Here is a 26,338-nt window from a genome sequence, read left to right on the forward strand (position 1 = left end):
CAGGCGCGGAGCTGGGTGCCAGCGGCGGGCACAAAGCGGCTGCTGCCTGTGGCTTACAGGGGGGCCTGTGCGTGAGACTGACCGCTTTACCGCGGAAAGGTTTAAAAACGTTCCGAGGCCGGTTACAGGGAGCACTGCCCTGACAGCATTCCATAACGCACAGCGTCTCCCCCTCACACGCCACGCAGCAGCCACGGCTGCGGGCTCTGAACCGTGTCCTGCCAGCGGCGTCCACAGCGAACACGCTGCCCGTGGCCATTGGTTTTCAGCCCGGGTCTTCTGACCTCTCCCCAACGGCTTCCCGTGCAGATCTCCAGAAACATCAAGGCCGTGGTCCGCGCCCTCAGCCTCATCGACGTGAACAGGACGGGCCGGATGCTGCCCAGCGAGCTGCGGCGGGTGCTGGAGACCTTCTGCCTGAGGATGACAGAGGAGGAGTATCGGAAGTGAGTGAGACCATTCCCAAGGGGCCTGTCAGTTCTTTGGATCCCCACATTGTCCTCCTCCCTCCCTCCCTTCGTCTCCACTCTTCTCGTGGAGTCTCCACAGGGAGCGCTGACGGCTCTGAGTCCTTCGGCACCCAGGGTGGGAGTCACTGGCCTGGGCCCTGCATCTCCAGGAAGTGACCCCGCACCAGCTGTCCCGCTCCTCCACTCACAGCCCGGGGCTAGGAGAAGGAGGCTCCACATTTATTCCCGGGCTGACTCAGCTAATTGTCTCGGAGGGCTGCTCCTGCTGGGCTTGGGGCGTCCCGAAGGGGACAGCGAGGGACCTTCCGCTGTCCTGGGTTCGGAAGCCCTGGGCGTGTGGAGCTGCCCCGGCATGGAGCGGAGCCTCCGGTAACTCAGGTCCCGTGGCAGCAGCCCGGTGCTGGCTTCAGTGCCTCCTGAGTTTTGAATGGGAGCCGCTAGGAGGATCCATGTTTAACTTCACTTACAGAGGCTCAGCTCCTCCCCTTCCCACTTCTGTCAATACCCTCCAGGCCACCAAGGGGAGTGCCTAGCCTCAGTGGTTCACCCCAACACTGATGTGGCTACGGAAATGGCTCCCTGTGGTTCTTTGCACAGTATTTTTAATTTTTTAAAATCAATTTGAGAGAGATATCAATTTGTTGTTCCACTTATTTATGCATTCATGGCTTGATTCTTGTATGTGCCCTGACTGGGGATCGAACCCCAAACCTTGGTGTATGGGGACGATGCTCTAACCAGCTGAGCTGCCCGGCCAGGGCGTCCTTGCAGCAGTGACGAGACGTTGTTGCCTCTGTTGGGGGCAGAGCTGCGCTCCTGTGGCCGGAAGTCAAGCGGGCGCCTGGCTGTCGCAGGCACTGCGGGATCTGAAAAGCAAGGAGACATTTAAAAAATGGATATCTCCCCGTCTTTTGAATAATTCCTTTTTTCCTCTTTATCACCCACCTCAGCATACAAAAGCCATAATAGATGTTTTAATTTTTACATCTTCCCGGCTGGGAAAGTGTCCAGAATAAGATCCAAACAAAACAAATTAAATAATTTCGTGCACGCAATTATAGAGCACAGCAGCGCTTTAAAGCCGGCAATCAAAAAGCAGAACCGTTTTATTTGACAATAAACCCTGCGTTTGGCACTGCCGTCTCCAACCTAGTAAATCCATAAAAAATGCCGCTGTCTGCTTCCCCATCGCACGGCACTGAATAATAAAGGCTCCACACGTTTTATTTGAGGTTTCTTAAGCCCAGAAACAATGCCGTGTTCGTGATAAGGCGAGAGGCGAGCGGATTGCGAAGATGGAGGCGCGGACCATCAAAGCAGCCGTTCCCCCAATTGCTCTAAAGCTGTCTGCGGAAGCTCACGCACACGCTTTCCCCGAGAAGCTGCTTCTGGGTTAACGCTGCCTTTTCCGTTTTTGAGCAGGAAACACTGCATTTTGAATCCTTGTCTGTTTAATCTAACGGTGTTCTGTTTAATTCCAGCCTCAGGGCCTGGTGTGGTGGGCGTGGCCTGGGCTTGGGGTCCGGTTTGTGCTCTGCCCTCCCTCAGTTTCTCTGAGACTCAGTTTCCTCTTAAAGGAAGGGTGGTGGGGAGCCTGCCTGGCAGGGATGGTGTGAGGATTCCACAGACATACATGGATTCTGTGCAAAGCGTGCCCGCGGTGCCATGCCCACATTGAGCTGTTAGCGCCCCTCTGGGCACAGAGCTCTCTGCAGACTGCAGGATGCCGGGCAGCGATGTGAACCAGCGGCGGGGGAAACACTCACCGGGTTTTATACCTCATCGCCGACCCGAGACCCAGGGCCTTCCCTTTTCCCGTTCCCATCTTCAGCCCTGCCCTCCCCTGCCTTACAGGCGGCAGTGTGGGGTGCAGGTGAAACGGGTGAGCAGCCTGGAGACACACAACGCCGTCGCTCCTCCTCACCAGCGGCCCGTCGGCTGCCCAGGCCAGGAGCCCCGGGCTCAGGTCCAGCGGTGGCCCTGGAGCGGCTGCGGGGTCAGCTGGTGTCTTTCCCTTGGTCCTTGCAGTGCGCCGCCACCTGTCTGAGGTCGGCGTGGGCGTGGAGTGCAGGTCCCTGGGAACGTGGCCTGAATTGTGGCATCTTAGGAGTGATTCTGACTCCCAGGCCTTCGTTCTTATAAAATAAAATAAAACAAAATAAAAATAAAATATCTTCCACAAAAACCTCTGAGCTACTGTGCGCTCGGGAGGGCAGGCTTCGCTGGGGAATATTACCTGGAGGAGCCTCGCCCAGGCCTCACGTGGGTCTGTCTGTCTGTGTGCAGTGTCTGTGCAGCGGGCACTGGGAGCAGATACCAGTGTGGAGGGTCGCTGGTTTTCACAGCAGATGGGAGGCTGGTGAGGAGATTCCCACCAGCGCCCGTTCCCTGTGGCAGCCCAGCAGCCCACACCGTCTAGAGTTCGGCGACTGAAAAAGGCTGCAGCCTCTTCGCAGGAGACACCCTGTGGGTGAGGGGAGCCTCGGGCTTCGTCACTGAGTCTGGCAGCTGTCAGATCCCGGGGTAATTTCCGAGGAGAACAATAGCAGGTGCATCACGAGGAACAAAGGTGTGTGCTGTGACGAGCATAGGGCATCTTTGTTAAATTTGGAAAACAGGAAGATAAATCTTTAAGAGGTAATTACTAAATGTGTAGGAAGCAGTGTGAGATTAAATAATTATAGAAACCATCACATATGGAGATAATGTAACCAAACCTTCAAAAACCGTCATCCTGTCTAACAAAGAGGGACTGTGCTAACGGACCGTCACTCCTCACAAAGACGGCTGACCCACAGCAGAGGGCAAGTTCCCACAGGAGCCCCAAGGAGCAATCAGCAGGGACCGAGGCTGCGCCCTCCCCGCCCCCCATGGGAATTGACAGGGGATCTCAGGCCACGCCCCCTGCCCTGGTGTCAGGCTGGGGAAACCTCAGGCCACACCCCCACCAGGTGGGGCTTGACAGGAGACTTCAGGCCACGCCCCCCACACAGTGGGGCTTGACAGAGGATCTCAAGGTGCACCCTCAGTGCTGGGTTGGGGGAATTCAGGCTGAGCCCTCCACCCCAGCACCAGCCGGGAACCTCAGAACACAACCCCTGTCCAGCGGGGCTTGACGGGGGGCCTCAGGCTGCGCCCCCCGCCCCAGCACGTCCCAGGCAGAGCCTTCCCCCTGGGCGGGTCCCCCGGTGATCCTGCCCTGTTGGCCTCCATGCGCACCTGCCTGTAGACAGAGGGAGGGCTCTCCTCGGAAGTATCTGTCTATTAAAGGGTGGCATTTCCGGGTGCACTGTAACTCCAGCTCCAGCTAGAACACCGTTACAGTGAGCGCCACCCCTCGTGGGGACGGTGCCTTAGTAACAGACGTGCTTCGTTTGTCGTCTGTCTCACCATCGCTGTCACTAAGGAGCGTTTCTGTTTTAGGTTTGCGGAGTTCTACAGCATTAACAAGGACATCCCAGTGGATTACAATGCCTTTCTGAAGAACCTCAGCATAAATAACAACTTACACCTCAAGTATTTGGGAGATCTAGGTACGTATTGTTAAGCACTGGGCTACGATGTCAGTAGCCGTGGCATGCGAGTCCTCTTCTGCGGACCTGTGCTGAGGACACGGCCTTGAATATGGGAGTTATCCCCAGAGGAGTCCTGGGATCCTGCAACAGCAGAGGAACATGGATGTCTGCCAAGAGGAAGGTAAGTGAGCCGCAGCGCACCGCACAGTGCGGTGCCGCCATGGGCCATGCTCTCCACAAAGGTCATGGGAACATGGAAAATGTCTGTGGAATATCAGCAAATGGTTGAAAAGGAATTCCAAAATGCAGACTGTCCTTAAGTGATCTGTCTCCGGGGCTGTTTAGTTCTTTCTGCTGCTTCCTTATTTTCAAAAGTTTTCGATAACGAAGATGTTATTCCTTTAATGGTGAGGAGAATCCTATCTAATAAAGACAGAATATGCAAATTGACCATCACGTTGTAATAAGATGGCTGTGCCCACAGCAGAGGCAGGGATTCCATAACACAAGATGGCTGCGCCCGCAGCGGAGTCCGAGTGCCCTTAATGAGCAGTCAGCAGGGACCTGAGGCTGCGTGCACTGGGCCAGGGCAGGGGCCTGGGGCTGCACCCCTGCCTGGTGAGGCTTGACAGGGGACCTCAGGTCATATCCCCCGCCCTGGCGCCAGGCTGGGGGACCTCAGGCTGTGCCCCTCACCCAGCAGGGCTTGCCCCTCACCCAGCAGGGCTTGATGGAGGACCTGAGGCCGCACCCCACGTCCCGGAGCCAGGCCAGGGGACCTCAGGCCCCACTTCCCACCCAGCAGGGCTTGAGGGTGGGGCAGCCGGGTCTGGATCTAGCCCAATGTGGGTGGGGCTAGCCAGATCTGAGTCTCACACGATTCCAAGGTGCTTGTGGGTGAGCAGGGACTTGACTCTGGTTCCCATGGTGCACCCCAGACTCTGAGAGGAAGAAAATTTTTATATACATTTTACTAATTTCCATTCATCTCTGACATTTCTATATAAAGAAAGGGTAATAGCAATATTAAAATATTTCCTCTAATCCACTTTTTAAAAATATATTTTATTGATTTTTTACAGAGAGGAAGAGAGAGGGATAGAGAGCTAGAAACATCAATAAGAGAGAATCATCGATCAGCTGCCTCTTGCACACCCCCTACTGGGGATGTGCCCGCAACGAAGGTACATGCCCTTGACCAGAATCAAACCTGGGACCTTTTGGTTGCAGGCCGACGCTCTATCCATTGAGCCAAACCGGTTTTGGCCCTCTAATCCACTCTTAATGTGCATGAATGTTGTGCATTGGGCCACTAGTCTCACTATAAAAGGGCGAAGAGTTGAGTTGTTTATGTCGGTCATGCACAGCCAGGCTTATGCAGGCTGACAACCTGGAGAAGGAAAAGCGTCTCTTTTAAAAAATATATTTTATTGATTTCATAGATAAAGGGGTGAGAGAGAGAAACATCAGTGATGAGAGAGAACCATTGATCAGCTTCCTCCTGCCCTCCCCTCCGCCCCCCAATAGGAATCAAGCCCACAACCCAGGCATGTGCCCTGACTGGGAATCGAACTGTGACCCCTGACACACAGGTTGATGCTCAAACACTGAGCAACGCAGGCCGGGCAGGCTTTCCTTCCTTTATCCCAGCCGCGTCAGCAGCGCCCAAGCTGTCCCTGCGGGCTGGCTCTGTAGGGGCAGGGCCGGGCGCTCCGGAGAGCACGTGTTTGAGGCAAGCCGGTGGAGATGCCCCTTGAGGGCCTGTGCCCCCTGGGGCCAGGGGTGTCTTGCCTCAGAGTTCACCGCCTGTGATGGAGTCCCTCAGGAGGGCTTGTTGCCGTCTGGTTTCAGCTTAACTCCGAACAGCGAGTGCTCCCGGCACCGTTTTATATTCTCAAACACTGGTTTTAAATGTAAAAGGCTTTGACATTTTAACCTTCCAATTTCAACCTTCAGGTCATCTCAAGTTTGGTCTTTATTGATCACATTTTTCTTGAAGGTGGATCATAGTTTCCTGTTCCCCGCTCCCCTCCCCCCCCTGCCCTGCCCCCCATGTCTGGGAATTGGTCCTGGATAGCGTGAACTCGGCGTTGTGGAGAGGGGTTCTGTAGTTCCCCTGAAGGATTTTGTGTTTAGCAGCCAGTTTTCCTACATTCAGCCCTTAATGTCCGCCTTCCCGAGGTCACTGCTAACCGAACCTTCGGTCTCCTCTGGGCTGGGCTTTGTGGGCTGCTCTGCCAGCTGTGGGGGGCAGCCAGAGATCTGGGCAGAGACAGTCACAGCCTGCTCTTTGCCTTGCCGTGTGGGCTTTCCCGCCTTCCTCTCCCATGCTGTGCTGGTCATTGACGCTGTTTTCTGGTGTGAAACCCAGCCAGACCCTGGGTTGATTCCAAATTCCAGCCACTCAGCATGCTTCTGGCGGCGGCTTGCTCTTGGGCTGGAGGCCAGCCAGAAGCAGCGCACTGAGCGTCACGGCGGGTTCCAGTGCAGCCCCAGCCTGTCGGCTGCTCTCCAGCGCCCGCAGCCGTTCTCTGTGTACGCTTTGGCCGGAGTTTATCATTGTTTCCGGCTGGAGGGTCAGTTCCATGTGAGCCAACCTGCAGTAATTGGAAGCAAAGCTTTCCGGCTGGCGTGTTAAGCTTCTTTCTGCTTCAGTTTCCTGCTGGTAATTTCCCCCTATTTTTTTTTTTTTTTTTACTCTCTTTTCCTCTTTAAGAAGGTTTTATAGTACAATTTCAATTCACCATGGAAACCTCATTTTTCATTTGACAATAATTAGCAGCAGGCGTTATCGGGGACACATAAATTAACGACATGTCTCATAATGTGATCTGCTTAAATGTGAGATGTGTATGTAGCGATTCTTCTGCAATTCCTGCTCCTGCAGCATCAGCCCAGTGCTCGCTGCTGCCTGCTCGCCAGGTCATCGTCGCCAGCGTGCCTCTCCAGCCTACCTTCTATACCCAGCCGTAGGGACCATCCCAATCACATCGTCCTCATGCCTGCTTTCCCTTTAAACTTCTCCTGTGCCTTTCATGATTGAAATCCACATCCTCCCGTTGAAGGCAGCCTCCTTGTGCGGGGTTCTCAGTGAAGGCGCAGTGTGAGTTCTTCGGCAGCCACTGCCGCCTTCCTTCCGAAGGCACCGCCTTTGGGCGCATGAAGAAATGATGTTGGCTCGATTTCCTCTCTACCCCATTTCAAACCAGCACTCGCCCTTCCCGGGAGACAGGGCCTGTGGGAGGCGCAGGAATGACTGAGCTGCACTAGAGAGCGAGGCCAGAGTAGCTGCGGGTGGAGGGCACTGGATGGAGCGCAGGGGTCTCTGGAGCCCGCCTGGTGGGGGGCACCGGATGGGGCACAGGGGCTCTGGAGCCCGCCTGGTGGGGGGCACTGGATGGGGCGTAGGGGGTTCTGGGTCCCTCCTGGTGGGGGGCACTGGATGGGGTGCAGGGGCTCTGGAGCCCGCCTGGTGGGGGGCACCAGATGGGGCGCAGGGGGTTCTGGGTCCCGCCTGGTGGGGGGCACTGGATGGGGCTCAGGGGCTCTGGAGCCCGCCTGGTGGAGGGGCACTTGATGGGGCACAGGGGCTCTGGAGCCCGCCTGCTGCAGCAGCTGTAGCTGCCCAGGGCCTGGAAGATGGGCTCCCGAGGGCAGGCCTCACTCGTGCCAGTGCCAGCCCTGCACCCCGGGGCCTGCCGTGTGGTTTACGGATGTGCTGTGTCCCTGTGAGCGGCCGTCAGAGCACACAGTGTCCGGAGTGGGCTGTGCTGTGTGAGCAGCCGTCAGAGCGCACAGTGTCCGGAGTGGGATGTGCTGTGTCCCTGTAGCTGCTGACAGAGCACACAGTGTCCAGAGTGCGGGGGCACAGGGCACAGTGCCCGCGAGTGTGCGGCCAGGTCAGCCGGGTTCTGGGCCGGCTTCCCCAGCTTTCCAGGAGACTGTGTGTGCAGTCTGAGTGCCCGTGTTCCCCACGCTCTGCCGCTGAGGCCCTGCTTTCCCAAAGGACCGGCTTGCGTTTTATTATGCAGCCGGGCCGCTGGGGCGGCGCCTGCCCTCCCGTCTGTCAGCTCAGCTCTGCGGGGAAGGAGCTGCTGGCGGCGGGCTGGGAGCTGCAGCTGGTGGTGAGGAGCGCGCTTCAGTGAGCGCAGCTTATTTGCAGACATTTTAGGAAGTAAATCTGGGAAGCCATTTGTGACTGCAGTCAGCTTGGAGAAAGAAAACGGCTGCATTTCAGATTTATTTCATCGTCTTTTATTATGCAATGCATGCTTATTGAGAAAAATAAATAAATAAAACATAAAGGCAGGAAACGTGGAAGCACAAACAGCAGTCCCTGGTAGCCTCCTATTCAATCCTACCACTGTGTCCTTTGTGGTGTCTTATCCTCCCAGTGTTGTTTCTGATGATGGATGGATGGAAGAATAGATGATGGATGGATGGATGGATGGATGGATGGATGGATAGATGATGGATGGATGGATGGATGGATGGAAGGATGGATGGATGGATGGATGGATTGAAGGATGGATGGATGGATGGATGGATGGATGGAAGGATGGATGGATGGATGGATGGATGGAAGGATGGATGGTTGGATGGATGGGTGGATGGATGGCTGGAAGGATGGATGGATGAATGGATGGATGGATGGATGGATGGATGATGGATGGATGGATAGATGGATGGATGAATGGATGGATGGATGGATGGATGATGGATGGATGGATGGATGGATGGATGATGGATGGATGGATGATGGATGGATGGATGGATGATTGGATGGATGGTTGGATGGATTATGGATGGATGATGGATGAATGGATGGATGGATGTATGATGGATGTATGGATGGATGGATGGATAGATGGATGGATGGATGGATGGATGATGGATGATGGATGGATGGATGGATGGATGGATTATGGATGGATGATGGATGAATGGATGGATGGAAGGATGGATGGATGCATAAATGCATGGATGCATGGATGGATGGAAGATGGATAGATGGATGGATGCATGGATGATGGATGGAAGACGGATGTACGGATGGATGAATGATGGATTCATGGATGGATGATGAATGTATGGATGGATGGAGGTGCATAGGCAAATACAAAAGACGTGTTAAAATGAAAATTAAATGATGTTAGTCATCCTTTCTTTCAATTGTGAAAATATCAAAGAAAGCCTCCCCACCCATTAATTAGACAGGCCCTTGTTTTTAGTATCACACACGCAGTGTTTCATGCTGGATGAGCCTTTGTTGTAAAGCCAGTTCTCTGCGATGAGCTCTGCATGGTGCCCGGTGTTCCTCACCATCCCCTTTAACCCTTGCCTCCGTGACAAGTAGAAAAATGTTAAACTGTGTGCTTTTTTAAAGATTTTTTTTATTGATTTCAGAGAGGATGGGGAAGGGAGAGAGAGATAAAAAAAAAAATCAAAGATGAGATACTCATTGATCTGTGGCCTCCTGCATGCCTCACACTGGGGATGGAGTCCGCAATCCTGGGACGTGCCCTGAGCAGGAATTGAACTGCGACCTCCTGGTTCATAGGTCAAACTTGTTTTAATTAGACTTTTAAAATTACCAATGAGTTTGAGCCATTTTATATATATTTGTAGGATTACCTGTTTATAATATTAGTCTGTTGCTCTATTGAGTATAGTTATCTTATTGATTTCTAAAAGCTACTCATATATTATGAAAATTAACCTGTATTTTTCATATATATTAGCAATAGTTTTCCCCACTCATTTTTCTTTCATTGTTATGTGTGTGTGTCGTTTTTTACCAAATAAAAATTAATGTATTGTTGGACCTAGTCATTATTTAAGTAATTTCTGGCTTGAAAGTGTTCCTTAGAAAGGACTTCTCACACAAATGTTATGTATCATGTAATATTCATCTTCATTTTCTTCTACTGTTACAGTTTTATTATTCTACCCTGTACATTTGGCGCTGTCTAAAGTTTATCTGAGGATAAGATAGCAAAGAGATTAATTTGTTTTAATGTTCATCCCATTACTTCATCACCATTTTTGGCATAGTTCATCATGGTTTGGTGCATTTGAGCCTCAGTTCCTCCCAGTCCGGTTATGATGGAAAGGAAACATTTGCTATTTAATTGTCCCTCTGACAGTATTAACACCTGACGCTTTCTCATTCTTACAGGGACCTCCTGCGAGAATCAACAAGCAAAAACCGCCCCCAGGGACCTGCTCCTGCACTGCTCCAAGGCGCCCGAGAACTGGGGGGAGCACTCCTTGGAAGAAATTGGGAGGGCCTTCTGCCAGGAGGTGAGGTGTTCTCCGGTGCGGGCAGAGGGGGCGCGGGCAACACCACGAGGTGGGACGCCGGTGCTAACATTAGGTCTGCTCCTACCTCCACCCCCAAACTCTGCCTCCCCGTCTCCTCCTAACGGTAGCACATGGAGGACAGGACTGGTGAGGAGGCCGGGATTAAGGGCCTGCTTTTGTTCCTCACACCAAATCTATAAGAACTGGTTAGGACATATGAAAACAGGATGCAGCTGCCCTGGCCCGGGGCTCAGCTGGTGGGAGGATTAGCCTGTGCACCACAAAGGGGCGGGTTCGACCCCCGATCCAGAGGCAACCCATGTCTGTCTCTCTCTCTCTCTCTCTCTCTCTCTCTCTCAATTCAATAAAAACATACGTATCCTCAGGTGAGGATGAAAACAACATGATACAGCTTTATTGAATAAAATATAGGAAATTTGCATAAGTAAAGAGGTTTTTTCTGGTTCTTGGACTGGAAGGTTGGCTATGAATGCCTGCTCTCCCGATTGGAAGCTTTTCTTGTGGGAAGTTAAAGTGGAGGACGTGTCCTCCCACACACGTGTGAACAGTTTACGAAGGTGGAATAGTGAAGGCGGTACGGCACTGGGCCACTGGTGGACATGCAACGTGGTTTGAAGCAGTAGTTGGATAACAGAGCAGTCTTCACATGTGACCTCAGCTTATGATTTGAGGGGTGGAGGGGTGCGAAGTGGAACATTCACTAATCATTCATTGTTGGGATAATTCTAGCCATTTGTGGGGAAAAAGCTATAAATTTCCACTCTTCACACCCAAATACAGTCTATATGCGTCCACTGTTTGAATTTAAAAGTAAATAATGTGGGTGAAACATTTTAAGAGTGACATTTAGTAGGCTTTAAATGTGAAGTAAAGAAAACCATAAAGAAAAAGATTAATTATACTACATTGAAAAAAAAGGCTCTCCATAGCAACACTTGGTATAAACAAATGATAAGTGTGGCGAAAAGTGTGCCCATAAACAAGAGGTAAGCAATAATTGCTCCTCACATACTAGCACCCTTACCAATTTAAAACAAAAAATGTATTTTATTGATTTTTTACAGAGAGGAATAGAGAGTTAGAAACATCGATGAGAGAGAATCATCGATCAGCCGCCTCTTGCACACCCCCCACTGGGGATGTGCCTGCAACCAAGGTACATGCCCTTGACCGGAATCGAACCTGGGACCTTTCAGTCCGTAGACCGATGCTCTATCCACTGAGCCAAACTGGTTTCAGCCATCCTTATCAATTTTTGAGAGAGAATTTTCAGCAGGCAATTGTCAGTGAGGAAAAGCCAAGAAAAGAGGTGAGCACTGAATAGACTCTTGGTCACTTGGTGAAGCTTTAGTTGTTGTTAATGAATTTATTGGTTTCATCAAAACATGTGAGTATTACAAATCATAAATGGAAGCAATTCTGAAAAGTACAAAGAAGAAAGTAATAAACTATTCAGAATCTGCCACCCAGCAAAAATCAAAGGCCAACATTTGGCGAACATAATTCTAGGCCTGTCTCGATTCACAGACATGGAAGGATGGCTCTGTTGGTGGGTGGGTGGGTGGATATATACATAGAAACACTTTTCTAAGGAGAGAACCATACATTTAAAAATATATATATATTTTTTTATTTTTTACAGAGAGGAAGGTAGAGGGATAGAGAGTTAGAAACATCGATGAGAGAGAAATATCCACACCCGCACAGAGTGCACACTCCTGTCACCCACACCCACATGGCACATACTCCCCTTGGCACTGACACCCGGACCGCCCCGTCTGTGCTGACCCATTCGCTGCTCCCATGTGGCCGGGCCGTCCCCGCCCTGCGGAAGGCGCTCTGGGAGTCACGCCGGAGTGCAGGGGTCGGCGAGGGTGTGGGGCACACACTGCTCAGCCATGGCAGTGCCAGCCTGTTCCCAGTCTCAGTGCCCACCCTGCAGCCTGGGAGTGCCTTTGTCCCTCGGCTCGCCAGCACTGCCGTGGGCGCACATCCTCCGTCTCAGCCGCGCTTTCCTGTTTCGCTTTAAAAACGGCCGTGCCAAGTGGCTTTGGGGCAGCATTGCTCTGGATCCTTTTTGGTGAAAAAACCCATTTTTAACAAATATTTAATGAGTTTGCCTACTTCCTGCCAAATTGTGCCTCATTCTAGGCAGTTATTAGTGAACAAAGCAGCCGTAGTCTCTGCTTTCAGGAAGGTGGCATGATGGTGCTCCCGGGAGAGAGGTGTCAAACACACACACACACACACACACACACACATTTACACACACACACTTACATTCACACACATTTATACTCACACACATTCACACACATTCACACACACATTTAAACTCACACATTTTCACACATTCACCTACACAATACACACACAGTCACATTTACATTCACACACATTCACACAATTCACACACACATTTACACTCACATTCTCACACATTCACACACATTTACACTCCCACATTCTCACACACACATTCCCACACACGTTCACACTCACACATTCACACATTCACACATTCACACACATGTTCACACTCACACACACACACTCCTAAATACAAAAAAAAAAAAAAAAAATACAAACACATCACTGCTCCTGAGGGGGTGGCAGCAAAGGAGGGCGCTATGAGAAACTAAAGGGGCCGCGTCTGGATCGGGGATCAGGAAACATCTAACCAGAGTGAATGTGTGAACAGGAACGGGCCCAGCTTCCGGCCCACACGTGGCCGGTGCCCCGCGCAGTGTGAAAGTGTGACGCCCACACGTGCGTGTGGAGTGTGATGCCCATCCTTGCCGGCTCTTGGGGAAGCCGGGCCGGCGGCTGCCCAGCAGGAAGTGCCCCCGCGGGGCCGGAGGTCATGGCCGCCTGGAGGACAGCGCTGCCTGCTCCGTGCTGCCCGGCGGGGCTCTGGGACCGGGTGCTGAGCCGCCCACGACCCGCGAATCCTCCCGCGCTGTGCTGAATGGCTGCTTTTTCATCCTGGGCTTCTCTACAAAGAGTGACGACGAAATCCTAAAGGCTAGGCATGTCGGAGATCCCCTTTCTTCTCACTCCCTGCTCGTTCTGGAGAAACGCTCATGTCAGAGCCGGTCCGGACAAAACCTCACCGGGGACCAGACGCCTGGAGGATGCTGACAGCATCTCATGGCTCCACCCGGCTCTCCTGGGGGCTCCCCGGGCACCCCCCTCCCTGAGGGAGGCGCGCAGACTGAGCCACGTTTTGGGTGAAAGTTACCCAGCCTTCTGAGAACCCGGGCCTGTGGCTCTCTGACATTTCTGGAGCTTCCCCTGGTGTCAGAGTCCCAGGCACTGCGGGAGTTCTCCTGAGCGCTTCCCAGGTTGTGGACAGGCTCTTGTTCATATGTCTCCATGTCCCGGCCGCTTTTCTGAAGTCACCTTCCACACCTCGCTGGTGGCTAGTGTGTCCGCCTTCTCACCCGGCCAGCAGGAAGGACGGAAATGGGGCAGGGGGGGAGGGTTGGAAATGCTGGAGGATATTCATCCCTCAGCAGGAAAGAGCAGGAGAGCCAGTCTCCGAGTGCTTAATGAGGCACAGACAGGCTAACTCGCTGGTTAATCTTCACTGCCTTTGCAGAGTCCCGCAAGCGAAGCTCGTTCACCCCGTTCTCTGTAATCTCACTAAAGAGGAAAGGAATGTCCAGTGTGCGTAGTTTGCGAGTCCTTAGCAGCTCCTCCCTATAAAGCCACTGGCATTTTAATGAGAGGTGCCCTTTTTCTGTGTGATGGATCTTAGGGGGAACGGGGGTGGGGGGGAGAGAAGGGGAGGGATGGGGATTAGATGCATCAGCCTGGCAGGCCTGCCTGCCCTCAGCCTGCGTGCGGGATGCTGCTCTGAGCGCTGCTGGTCCCGGGAGCCTGTCTCCCCGCAGCGAGCAGCTGGGAGCGGCCCTGACCTGCAGGAGCTCAGCGGTTAGACATTGCGCTGCAGCACCTGCCGCGCCCCTTGCTGACAGGTTGTCGGAGAGGAAAGCGGGCAGAGGTTTAGGGGGAAGAGGTTGCGCCCCTGTGAGGCGGGGTCTGCATGCTGCGCTCTTGTTTTAATCCCTTGCAGTTCGCCAAGTGCCGCGACAAGGTGGAGAAGGCGCTGAGCGCCGGGGACCCCTCCAAGTGCGGGTACATCTCCCTGAACTACCTCAAGATCGTCCTCGACTCCTTCGTGTACGAGCTGCCGAGAAGGGTCTTCATCCCGCTGATGAAGAGGTGAGAGGCCCTGCTCCGGCATCTTCCCTGGTAGCCAGCCGGAGGGGCGGAGGCCTCTTTGGTTCTCACTGAATGCCGGGCTTCGCGCCGCTGAGAATCAAACACGCGTGGGAGCAAAGAGAGGGAGGGAATTAGGCGCTCAGGTCCCCACGCCCTCCGCCCCAGGGGATTTTGAAACAAACACCAGGCATCACATTTCGCTGGCAAGATCTCCGAAAGGTAAGAGCTCTGAGAAACACGAAAGCACGTTCCACCCCTGGGAGAGTTATTGGTGGTGACAAGCGTCCAGGCAGGATGCGGCCTGTTTGCGTTTCTGACGTGCATTTGAGTCCCGATCCAAATCGGGCCGCACGTCAGCTGGTTGGTTTGCACGATTCTCTGCGGTCGCTGGGCCCCTCTCCGTCCGCTCACATCCCCCAGGGCGTGCAGGAGCCGCGCTGTTGGCCACGAGGATTTCCTTACAACAGGAATCTGCCGGGGGCGCCCGCAGGACAGTCAGTGCACTCTCCCTCTAGCCCGCCAGGAGCTGGTAGGTCTGTACACCCACGTCCGGTTTGGGGGCAAGAATTCTTCCTAACGGACTGCTTGTCTCTTGGCGATGGGCGCGTCCGCGATGACCGGACTGGTGTGCACACACTCGGTCCCGAGTCTGCCGAGCGGTGCCGTCCCCATGGGTCCTCCCGCTCTTATGGTGGGGCTGCTTCTGCAGGGAACGCGCCCCCTCCCCAGTGACGGCGATAAGAAAGGAGGAGACCCTGGGCTTCCTGCACCCTCCTGGAGCAGTGAGCCTTGTTTCTTGAAAAAGTACCAACCCGCTTCGATTTGCTGCAGTTGTCATTCCATTGGTACTCGGTCTGTTCTGTTGGGGTCGGTGGGGAGCCTCTCGCATAGGCCCTGAGTCGGCTGCTGTCACCCTTGGAGTCTGTCGCTCTCTTGCTTTCCGCTGACGCGTGCTCCTCGGTCATCTCTTGGCCCCGACCTGGAACCGGCCATTTCTCCAGGATCCGTTCCTTCCTCTTGGGAGTGGAGTGTGGAGCCCGAACTCGGGGGAGGAGCTCAGGGACCTTCCTCACGGGAGCCCGGGGGGAGCCTCGTGGGAAGACTGTCTTACGGAGCTTGGGCGCTGCGGGCACTCGGGGGACCTAAAAAGAAAGGCCCAGGGGAGGAAGAGGAAGAGGAAGAAGGGGTGCTAAGCCAGGCCAGCGTGTCATTTCCCACCGCACCCCTTTCCTCCTCCGCGCCCTGTGTGTGCAGAGTGGCTCCCCCAGCGGAGGGCGCTGCGTGCCCTGGGAGCGAGGACGCTGTGGGCCGGCGAGCAGCTGATGGTCCCGCCTGGGCCCGGTGGCGTTCCTAGGATCGCCTCCTTGGACAATGGAACGTCATACAGACATTTCTTTTTAGTTCATTTTCAAAATTTTGCAAGTAGCAGTTTAGTAGCAGCAAGGAAGATTAACGCCAGAGTCTGTCCACCTCACGTAGCGGATTTACTGCTTTCATTTCCCACACTCTCTTCTGCTTTGTGTCCAAATGCATCTCTAACTTCCACGTATTTGTAATCCGGGGGTGTCTCCATTTCATATTATGCTTTAAAATAGGAATGCATATTACAGACATCCTTCATACCACCGTGTGGTCCTCCAGTTTTAAGTGTAATGGATACAGATTGAGTGCTTCTCTCTGCCAGACATCGTGGGGGGCTAAGGAGGCGGAAATCAGCATGACGACCAGGGTGGTGGTGGCGGGGAGACGGTGGTGGTGGCGGGGAGACGGTGGTGCGGGGAGTGAGGGCAGTAGAGGCCACCCCAGCCAGCGCTGTGCTCCCGGGACAGCATCTTCCAGCCAGCGACTTGGTTTCCTTTCCCCACATTCACCCAGAGTTCCCAGTGGAACAGAGCACCAGTGACAGTGGCAAGGTGAATGCCCAGCGGCTTAATGCTGAGTCCTAAATTAGGTTTGTCCTCTGGTGCGTGTATTGGAAGTAAAGACTTGTCATATCTTCCTGGTCAGTGCTCCCTTTAGAAGTATATAGATAGCTTTTAATCCCTCTGACTTTTATAGCTCCCTTACCTGATTTAAAAATAATATGTTCTTACTAGAGGCCCAGTGCACAAAATTTGTGCACTCGGGAGGTTCCCTCAGCCCGGCCTGCGCCCTCTCCCAGGTCGGAAGCCCTTGGGGGATGTCCGACTGCCAGGCCTAAGCAGAACGCGTGTCTGAGAGGCAGTCCTCGCAGGGCCTAGAAGGTGTTGTTCCTGGTCCTCTGGTGGCGTTCCCGCTTGCTGTTTCCCTCAGTTGCATGATAAGCTCTTCGGGTCGAAGTTCTCATCCTATATAATAAAAGCCTAATATGCTAAGTGTCCAACCATCTGTTCAGCCAATCAAAGTGTAATATGCTAATGATATGCTAAGGTTGTTCAACCACTTGCTGTGACATACGTTGACCTGACCCTAGGGGGCAGACAGTCGACCGGTTGACCAGTCACGATAACATGCGCTGACCATCAGGGAAGATGCTCTGATCAATAGGTTAGCTTGCTACTCAGGTCCAGCCAATTGGGACTGAATAAGACAGGCCGACACGCCCTGGAGCCCTCACATAGTCCCTCCTGGGCTGGCCAACCTCCCGCGTTCCTCCCCGGCCTCTATTATGCACCAGTGGGGTCCCTCGGCCTGGCCTGTGCCCTCTCGAAATCTGGGCTGAGAGACCTCCTCCTCAGTGCACGATTTTGTGCACTGGGTCTCTGGTTTTAATATGATCACAGACACGAATCTTCTTTTGCAAAGTCTTCTGTGGCTTAAAAATATGTAAATACAGCATTCCTACCCAGGCTTGAGAAAAAAACATTTTCTACACTGCTTGTTTTTTGTTGCTATTTTTATTCTTTGAAAACAAAACAAAACATTTATAATCCATTCTGACATAAGGTGGTATCCAAATTAAATTATTTTTCCAAATAGGTAATCTACCATCACCACTTTTTAGCACTAACCAGGTGGCCTCCTGAGAGTCTGCCGGGTCTGCACTGAGGCACTGGCCCAGGAGAACAAGCTCAAGCTGGGCCTAGTGTCACAGCGAGCGGCCCAGGCCCTGCCTCGGCGCTCCTCTTTGTTCCTGTCCGGAGGGAGGGACGGAGGAGAGATGGGAGGAGAGTAGGGGCTGGGCGGGCGCGACCTCAGAGGGCACGTGAGGGAGGCTGTGGGCAGGGGAACCCCTCTGCACCTGAGTGCGGGGTTCTACGCATCTGCGCGGACACACCTGGGAGATGGGGGGCTCCCGTGCCAGACCACTGCAATAAAGCGAGCATCCCAATAAAGCAGGTCGGGATCTTCTCGCTTTCAATTAGTAAAAACGCAAGATTCGTGAAGCTCAGTAAAGCGAGGCATCTCTGTAGATAAGTTAAAACTCTTGAAACCACACGGAGAGCCAACGTCCATTTTATTGCACTTTCACTTAAGAAGTGAAATTTAAAGACTCGTGCCTTTTTTAAGGCCAGTAATGTAGGAAACAATAAAGAAGGAAGCAAAATGAAATCTCATCTCCCATGCCTAACAAAACGACGTGAGAAATTATTCTGATATCCAATTTAAGAATGGGCAATAGAGGAAAAAATAGGCGTCTTTTTAAGTGTGTTGTTCTTTTAACTACTCAGGGTCTAGAGCTAAATTTAAAACACTAACAGCTTGGTAATGAGGCATAAAATCTTCTCCAAATGATGGTTCGGAGCCTCGAAAAGCTGTTTGCCGAGTATTTTTAATGGAGCAGTAGGCGCAACCTTTATGCCCAGCAAGCTGTGCTCTCGGTGTCGGGTGTGTCACCGGGTGCCTGTTAGCGGCCAGGGGAGGCCGGAGAGCGGGTTCAGGGGAGCGGGAGGGCGGGTAAATGCTGTGGGACTCGGTTCACCAGAGACGGAGCTCTCGGTCCATCCAGGGAGAGCAGGCCTCCCCCAGAACCTCTCCTGCTGAGAACGTAGCTGCCAGCAGAGCGAGCCCTTCGGCCCGCGTGTCTGAGCGGGACAGCAGACCGGGACACAGCTCCAGTTCTGTCCCAAGCGTCGCTCGGTGTCTAAGAATCTGCTTCCACGCCTTCCAGGAAAAGGCGAAGCCGGGCGTGAGGCGGGGTCAGGGGAGCCAGGCCGGGCGGAGCAGAGCCTCAGGAGAGCCAGGCTGGTCGGAGCAGAGCCCCTGAAGGACGGGAGGCCCTGTGGCTGGCACCGGGGAGCAGGGGTGGCCTGCAGGATGAGGCCAAGATGCTGGCAGGGCCCGGCTGTGGGCTGAGTAACAGGAGGGCTTCGGTCTTACCAAGAGCGTGGAGGGCGTGGAGAGACGGAAGAGAGGAATCTGCTACTGGTGCTTCAGAAAGAGCAGGCCGTCCAAGGTCCAGATCGGAGACTTCCTGGGGAAGGCGGCGAGCGAGACTCAGACCTGTCGGGCTTGGGGCAGTAACTGGAGTGAAAGAGAGGGATGCCAGCTTCTCGTGTGGACGCTCCGATGGATGGACAGCTGGGTGGGTGGCGCAGGGGTAACCTGAGCTGAGCTGGCGAGACTCGGGGACTGTGACCTTAAAGAAACTAGCTCGTCCCCTGCCGTCCCTCCATCTCACGCCCTTGGCCTTGCTCTCCGCCTCGGCTAAGTGCGGAGAGACCTCACCTTGTCTGTCTGTCTGTCTGGACGAGCAGCGGCGGGAGCCATCCCCACAGGGCAGTCCGCTGTGGGTTCGATTACACGGGACCTGCCTCGCCCCGTCAGGGCCTGGCACGGGCAAAAACAGGGGCTTGGGCCGCGGCTCCCCTCCCCGCTGTGCACTCGCTTCCTTCCTCACTGGGAAACAGTTCTCTGGCTCGCCGGGGACTGGAGAGTTCTAATTGCCCCTGCTGCCCGAATGGGAAGCCACCCCTGCGCCCCCGCCCCCCAGGGCCGGACGGGTCCCTCGCCGGGGAGCCTGGGCCGGGCGTGTGGGTGGCACCTCCGGACCACACATCCTCCTCTTTGATGAGGGCCATTGCTCTCCACCTCGGCCGACCGTGGGTCCCCTCCGCGGCTTGGGTTAGAAAACGTTTTAGACATTATTCCTGTAACACTGTTCGGATCAGATGTGCAAGACTGAATTTTAAATGGCAGCAATGCATTTCACAAAGGAGGAGACCCTCTGCGCAGGGCTCCCGGTGACCCCTGGGAGGGGCCTGGGGGGATGGGACCGTGAGGTTGTGGGCAGGCACGCGCACTTGCTCTCTCCCGGCGCCCCCCACTGGTCCTCAGGAGAGCAGTCAGTGCGGGGCACTTGGCACCTCACGCCCTTGCTCAAGGGCCCCCCACTGCTGTGCACGGAGGGCACTGAGTGGGGTAACAGGGCAGCGGGGGCGGGCGTGACTGAGCGGGGATGCTGCCCTGCAGGCGGGTGGGGCTCTCTGACCTGTTAGCTCTGCTCCTTCCAACCCCCCCACCCCCTTCCCCACCCTCCACACACAGGAGAGGGTTAGCCTGGCCCACTGGCACCTCAGGGTGCTCTTCTGCCTCATGTCCACATCCCCAGCCACCTCCACCCTTTCTGCCGCGTGAGGTCCCAGTGCCACCCAGAGCCAGAGCGGGCGGAGGCACAGGGCCTTCCCTCTGCCCGCCCCAGCCCGAGCCCTCCGGTGGCGCCTGTGGAAGGCCGGTTCCGGCTGTGGGATGCTAACAGCCCCCTTCGCTTCCTCCCGCAGCGCCAGCGCCTGCTCATGGCACACAGGGCACGGCGTGTGGGAGCGGTTTGGTGTTTCTTTGCTTTTAAAAATCTCTTTGTAGTCCTGTTGGACCGAATTATCCTGTCTACCTTCCAGTGTGAACTTTGTGAAATGCATTGCTGCCATTTAAAATTCAGTCTTGCACATCTGATCCGAACAGTGTTACAGGAATAATGTCTAAAACGTTTTCTAACCCAGATTTGGACTCAAAACCACCAACAGAGTCTACTGGAAGCAGTTTCTGACATTGATGCAGGACCCTCAGTGGTTGGAGGCTCCGAGCTCAGATGCCCCGGCCAGAAAGGACAGGTATGTAACCTCTGCCTGTTAGTTAACGTGTCAGAGCATGTCAGGGTTGGAGGATGTCTGAATTCCTGGCTCCTCATGTACTGATGGGAAATGAGTCTGCATGAACAATATGGACTTGACGGAGTGACTTCCAGTTTGTCAGTTATGCTCTATACATGCTGCCAGAACCGCCTCATCCCTAGAGGTGGGTGTAGCTATTGCTCCAAGTTCTAGATGGAACGAGGCGGCTACGGGGCGGCTGGCCAAGTCACGTGCTTAGAGAGCCGCGGAGGCAGACACTGCATGCACCCACACTCTGAGTATCCGTGTGAAATGGGCACAGACACGCATGTCTTAGGTATGACAGGGAAAGCGGTGCCACCGGTAACTGAGTAGCTGCCCTCTCTGCGCGGTGCAGACGTGAGGGGCACGGGGACCGGGCCCGTGAGCCCTTATTGCTGCCTCGATCCCTGTCTGGCATCACGGGGATCTGCGTTGGCATCAGGGGCGGCGGCCCACGATGCAGTGCGGCGCCTTAGGATCCAGCTGTGCTCTCAGGAGGCGGTTCACGCCGAGGCGCCGTCCGGCCACGTGAGGCCCAGGGAGAGCGCCTCTGAGCCCAGCGCCCCGAGCACCGCCTCCGCTGCAGCCAGCGTCCGGGCCGCCCCGCGGGGTCATGGATTCCTGATGAAGCGCCCACGCCGGCCTTCAGTGCTCAGAACCCCCTTCCCCCATTCCTGGGGTGCACCTCTATGAGTTCATGACTTTTCTCTTTTGTTTGTTTGTTAATCCTTATCTGAGGTTATTTTTTCATTGACTTTCAAAGAGAGTGGAGGGAAGGGGGAGAGGCAGAGAGAGCGAGAGAGAAACATCAGTGTGAGAGAGACATATCGATTGGTTTCTTCCCGCACACACCCAGGTGATTGTGGTCTTTCCATCCTCGTCTGAGGATATGTTTATTGATTTTTAGAGGGAGGGGAAGAGAGAGAGAGAGAGAGAGAGAGGGAGGGAGAGAAAGATCAATGTGTGAAACAGATCACCCAACCTGGGATTGAACCCACAACTTAGGCATATGCCCTGAACAGGATTCGAACCTGCAGCCTTGCAGTGTGCAGGCTGATGGTCCAGCCAACTGAGCTGCACTGGCCAGGGCACAGACTGGCTAGAAGACTGGCACAGGCAGAGGGCAGAGGGCAAGGGGGCAGAGGGGCACGGGGAGGGACACGCTGGCTCAGCAGAGCAAACCCTGGGAGCTGCATGCGCCCGCACCCACCCGAAGCCGCCGGGCCCGCCGCGCCTGCGCTGTCGGGAGAGCTGTCCACGGGGAGACCATCGTTGCAGCTGCCGTGAGGGTGGTTTGGAATTTTGTTTTGCATTATGTAAGAGCAAATCTTAGTCAAGAACAGGATTCTATTTCTGATTTTTCCTCTTAATCTTCTTGTAGCACCATCTCTAAAAGTCAGTGTAACGGGGAAAACATTATCACCAGGTTATTCCGACGAGACGACCACTACAGGCTGCTGCGGAAGATGCTGCTGATGGTCAACATGGTAAGGGTTCGAGGCCCTTCTCTGTGAGGCACTCACTGTTCCCGAGGCTGCCAGGGGGCTGGCCGGAGCCAGGCCAGCGGCAGCTGGGTGTGCACCCACTTACCCGCCAACAGACGGTGCCTTCTGTGCTGTCACTCCTCCCCTGAGGGTATTTCTCATTGATTTTAGAGAGAGGAAGGGAGAGGGAGAGACAGAGAGAGACACACATCGATGTGAGAGAGACATCGATTGGTTGCCTCCTGCATGTGCCTCGACTGGGCATCGAGCCTGCAACCGAGGTACGTGCCCTTGACCGGAATCGAACCCGGGACCCTTCAGTCTGTGAGCCACACTGGCTAGGCCAGCACGTGTGTTTGGAGCCCCATATATGCTGGGGATCGCTCGGAGTGCTTAGGAGCCCATGGCTTGGCCTCCGGAGTTGGGGTAGTTGGGGGACCTAAGACATAACATTTATTACGACACAGGAGGATGCACAGGGGCGAGGACAGGGCATTGCCAGGCCGCTGAGAATGGAGGGGCTGCTGGATCGATGAGTAGCCCAGGCCCATGAGTGCCCCCCTCAGCCTAGAGTTTAGGGCTCACGTCTGGCTTGTGGCTCAGCAGGAACATGAGCTGCAGAGCTGCCTGCATAGCTGTGGCTGTCCCGCAGGGGGCTCTGCCGGGCGGCTGTCCCGCAGGGGGCTCTGCCGGGCGGCTGTCCCGCAGGGGGCTCCCCGGGCGGCTGTCCCGCAGGGGGCTCCCCGGGCGGCTGTCCTGCAGTGGGCTCTGCCGGGCGGCTGTCCCGCAGGGGGCTCTGCCGGGCGGCTGTCCCGCAGGGGGCTCCCCGGGCGGCTGTCCTGCAGTGGGCTCTGCCGGGCGGCTGTCCCGCAGGGGGCTCTGCCGGGCGGCTGTCCCGCAGAGGGCTCCCCGGGCGGCTGTCCCGCAGGGGGCTCCCCGGGCGGCTGTCCCGCAGGGGGCTCCCCGGGCGGCTGTCCCGCAGGGGGAGCTGATTGATGAGCATGCACCTCACCCTAAACGTTAGCCATCCCTCTGTGATGTGCATTTGAGAGGCGCGGCATCGGGGTAGTTTTGATATTTAGGGGACATTCCTCAAGGTCGTTCTTTACTGAGCACACTCAGAAACCGAGTCCCTACCAGACCCCAGCACCGCCGTGAATCCCTTTTCCTCCGAGGCGCCACTTGGCACCACGTCAGCCTTCCCAGGCCCGGAGACCACAGGGCCCTCTGATGGGCGGTGCCCTCTGTCCTGGCGACCGAGCCCCTCTGCTCAGCCTGTCCTCCAGGCCGTGCCTTGTGCTGGGCTCTGGGCGGAGCGTGGGGTTCTGTTTTCCACGGGGTCGTCTTCGCTGGCGTTCCTGTGATTGACCTCGAGGCCGCATTGGCCTGGCACCTGACTGAGCAGCAATGCGGGCGCTTAGCGCGTGCCCGGCGCCAGCTGTCACCATGAAGCCTCCCAGCTCCGTGAGGGGCTGTCCTGTCTCCCGTGTCCTTTGGCTTCGTCCCCATCGGTGAGGAGGGCGCAGGGGGTGACGGCCTGAGGCTCCCTGGTGAGTGTGGGCCAGGATTCACACCTCCAAACTGGCTGCTCCAGAGCCGCCCCCTAAAGATAAATGAAGGCTTTGTGAATGCCGCTTCTATTAATAAATTGAAGAAGCAATTTTAATTAAAAATAGTGCATCTGCTTCTCTACTGATGGAGGGCTGTGATAGTGTGGACTGGCGGCGTGCTGTTCAGACGAGAGGCATGGTGGAAGGGAGGTTGTGCCCGCCATGCTGGGCTGCGGTGGGCACTCAGGCTGCGGGCAGGGCGGACCATGCAGGGTTCCTGGCCATGGCCAGCTCGTACTCTGAGTGTCAGACCAGCAGTGACCACCCGATGACTCAGAGTAGCAGAGAGCAGGGTTTCTGAGAGGGATTTCCTACCCCCTCCCCCTAGACCCCACTCTCGCCCCATTCCCCACCCCCACCCCCACTTCCCACTTGCCTTGGCCCTGACCCCCTCCTGGGACCTGGAGGGAGAGACGAGGAGGAGCAGTGGGGACCTCGCCTGCCGCAGGGACAGCCCTGGGGAGTGGCCCCTCCTGCGTAGAGGGATGCGGGTCATTGGGGCCGCTTGCGTCTGCTCCAGGTCCTGCCCGGCAGCTGCGTGTGCTGCCCCGCAGGCTGCGCCATCGCTGAGAGCGCCCTGGCACCCGATCCCTCACGTCTCCGTCAGGCGTGGCTTCGTTCTGTCACCACAAACAGCTGTGCCCTGCCTCCTCCCCTCATGCCTTCCGTGTCATTATTTGCAGTTCACATGCTTTTGTAAATAGAAAGTCTAAAGATCTGAAAAACACATGAGAATTAATAACAGAGCTTAGAAAGTCACTAGAGACAAGGTCAATATGCAAAGAGAAACAATATTCCTATATACAGCAATAAGCAATTAGAAAAAAAGCTTAAAAATACCATTTCTAATCACATTAAAAAAAATTAAATACCTAGAAATATATATAACAAACAATGCGCGATTCTCTATGATGAAGACTACAAAGATCAGTTATAGAAATAATACCAACCCTTCCCAGACATTCAGGATCTATAGGAGGAAGCCAGATTAAAAACACCACAAGAAAACCATAGAGCAATATCCTTCATGAATTAGCAAAGCAAATCCAGAAATATATAAAAAGGAATAAATGCTATAACCATGTGGGATTTATTCCAGGAGTGCAAGGTTGGTTTAACTTCCCAAAAATCAATTAATGTAATATACAACGTGAGTAGAATTAAGGACACAGCCGCATGATCATCTCAATAGATGAAGAAAAAGAATCTGAAAAGCCCAGCGCTCATGCATGAGAACAGCTCTTGAAAAATTAGGAATACGAGGGACATACCCATGGGCTCAAGGGCCTTTATGAGGAACTCATAGTCACTGGCACAAGACCAAAGGCTTCTCCCTACAGCCCAGGAAAAGCACAAGAATGAAGCTCTTACTACTTCCATTCAACATTGTGTGGAGTTCTAGACAAGCAATCAGAAAGGAAGAGAAATAAAGGCGTTGAGACTGGGAAGGAAGAAGTAAAACTGTCTTTATTCACACACCTTAGGGTCTTGTATAGGAAGTTCTAAGGAATGCACACACACACTGCAAGAACTAATGCCTGAGTTCAGCTTGCAGGATATGAGATCAATACACAACATTCAGGTATATTTGTACACACCAGTGCTATGCAATCTGAAAATGAGTGTCAGAAAGCCATCCTCTCACAGTAGCATCGGAAAGAGTAAAATGCCTGGCCACAAATTCAACAAAAGTAGTACCAGACTTGTACACTGGAAATCATGAAACATTATTAAAAGAAAAAAGATAAACGAAGGGATGGTCCATATACATAGATTGGACACTCATTTTCAGATTGCAAATCTTGCCCTAGCTGGTTTGGCTCAATGGATAGAGCATTGGCTCAATGGATAGAGCATTGGCCTGCGGACTGAAGGGTTCTAGGTTCAATTCCAGCCAAGGGCACATGCCTGGGTTGTGGGCTCGATCCCCACTAGGGGCCATGCAGGAGGCAGCCTTTCAATGATTCTCTCATCATTGATGTTTCTATCTCTCCCTCTCCCTTCCTCTCTGAAATCAATAAAGAAATATATATTAGATTTTTTTTTTTTTTAAATATTGCAAATCTTTTCAAACTGATCTACAAATTCAGTGCAAATTACATCAAGATCCAAGCTGGCTTTTTTTTTTTTTTTTTGGCAGAAATTGAAAAACTAATCTTAAAAATTCATATGGAAATGAAAGTTGGCAGAAAAGCCAAAGCAATCTTGGAAAAGAAGAATGAAGTGAGGTTAGGAGTCTTCTTCGTGTGAAGCCACAGTAACACGGACAGCCTGCAGCTGGCCGGAGGAGAGGCTCCTGGCCACGAGCGGACCGAGAGGAGAGAAACAGACCTCACACCGTGGTCACCCACATTGACACTCAGGGGGTGGTGGGGGAAAGAATAATCTTCTCAACAAATGGTGCTGAGACAGTTGGATATCCATATGCAAAGAGGCAAATTAACTTACATCACATAAAAATTAACTTCAAATGGTCCCTAGACCTAAATATAAGAGCTAAAACGATAAAACTCTTAGAAGACGTGTAAATCTTTGTGTCCCTGTGTTAGGCAAAGAGATTTTAGATATGACACTAAAAGCATGATCCATTAAAATAAAAAGAACACCCAACAAATTGTATTTATTAAAACTCAAACC

At 53.9% G+C, this 26,338-nt stretch overlaps 1 protein-coding gene across 7 annotated transcripts in view; it reads left to right on the plus strand.

The window, feature by feature from the left end:
* Positions 1-26,338, plus strand: part of EFCAB6 (EF-hand calcium binding domain 6) — a 105,929-nt gene that overhangs the window by 24,856 nt on the left and 54,735 nt on the right. For 6 of the 7 annotated variants that reach the window (XM_084878112.1, XM_084878115.1, XM_084878116.1 and 3 more), the window contains exons 7-12: positions 310-446; positions 3,894-4,003; positions 10,164-10,288; positions 14,388-14,536; positions 20,455-20,565; positions 21,989-22,094. In XM_084878112.1, coding sequence (XP_084734238.1) covers positions 310-446; positions 3,894-4,003; positions 10,164-10,288; positions 14,388-14,536; positions 20,455-20,565; positions 21,989-22,094 — 738 coding nt within the window. Of the gene's footprint in view, positions 1-309; positions 447-3,893; positions 4,004-4,102; positions 4,167-10,163; positions 10,289-14,387; positions 14,537-20,454; positions 20,566-21,988; positions 22,095-26,338 lie in introns of those variants that run through there. The other variant, XM_084878117.1, reaches the window with a different exon arrangement.

This window comes from Pipistrellus hanaki (assembly GCF_964339955.1).
Source record: "Pipistrellus hanaki genome assembly, chromosome: 3".
NCBI lineage: Eukaryota > Metazoa > Chordata > Mammalia > Chiroptera > Vespertilionidae > Pipistrellus > Pipistrellus hanaki.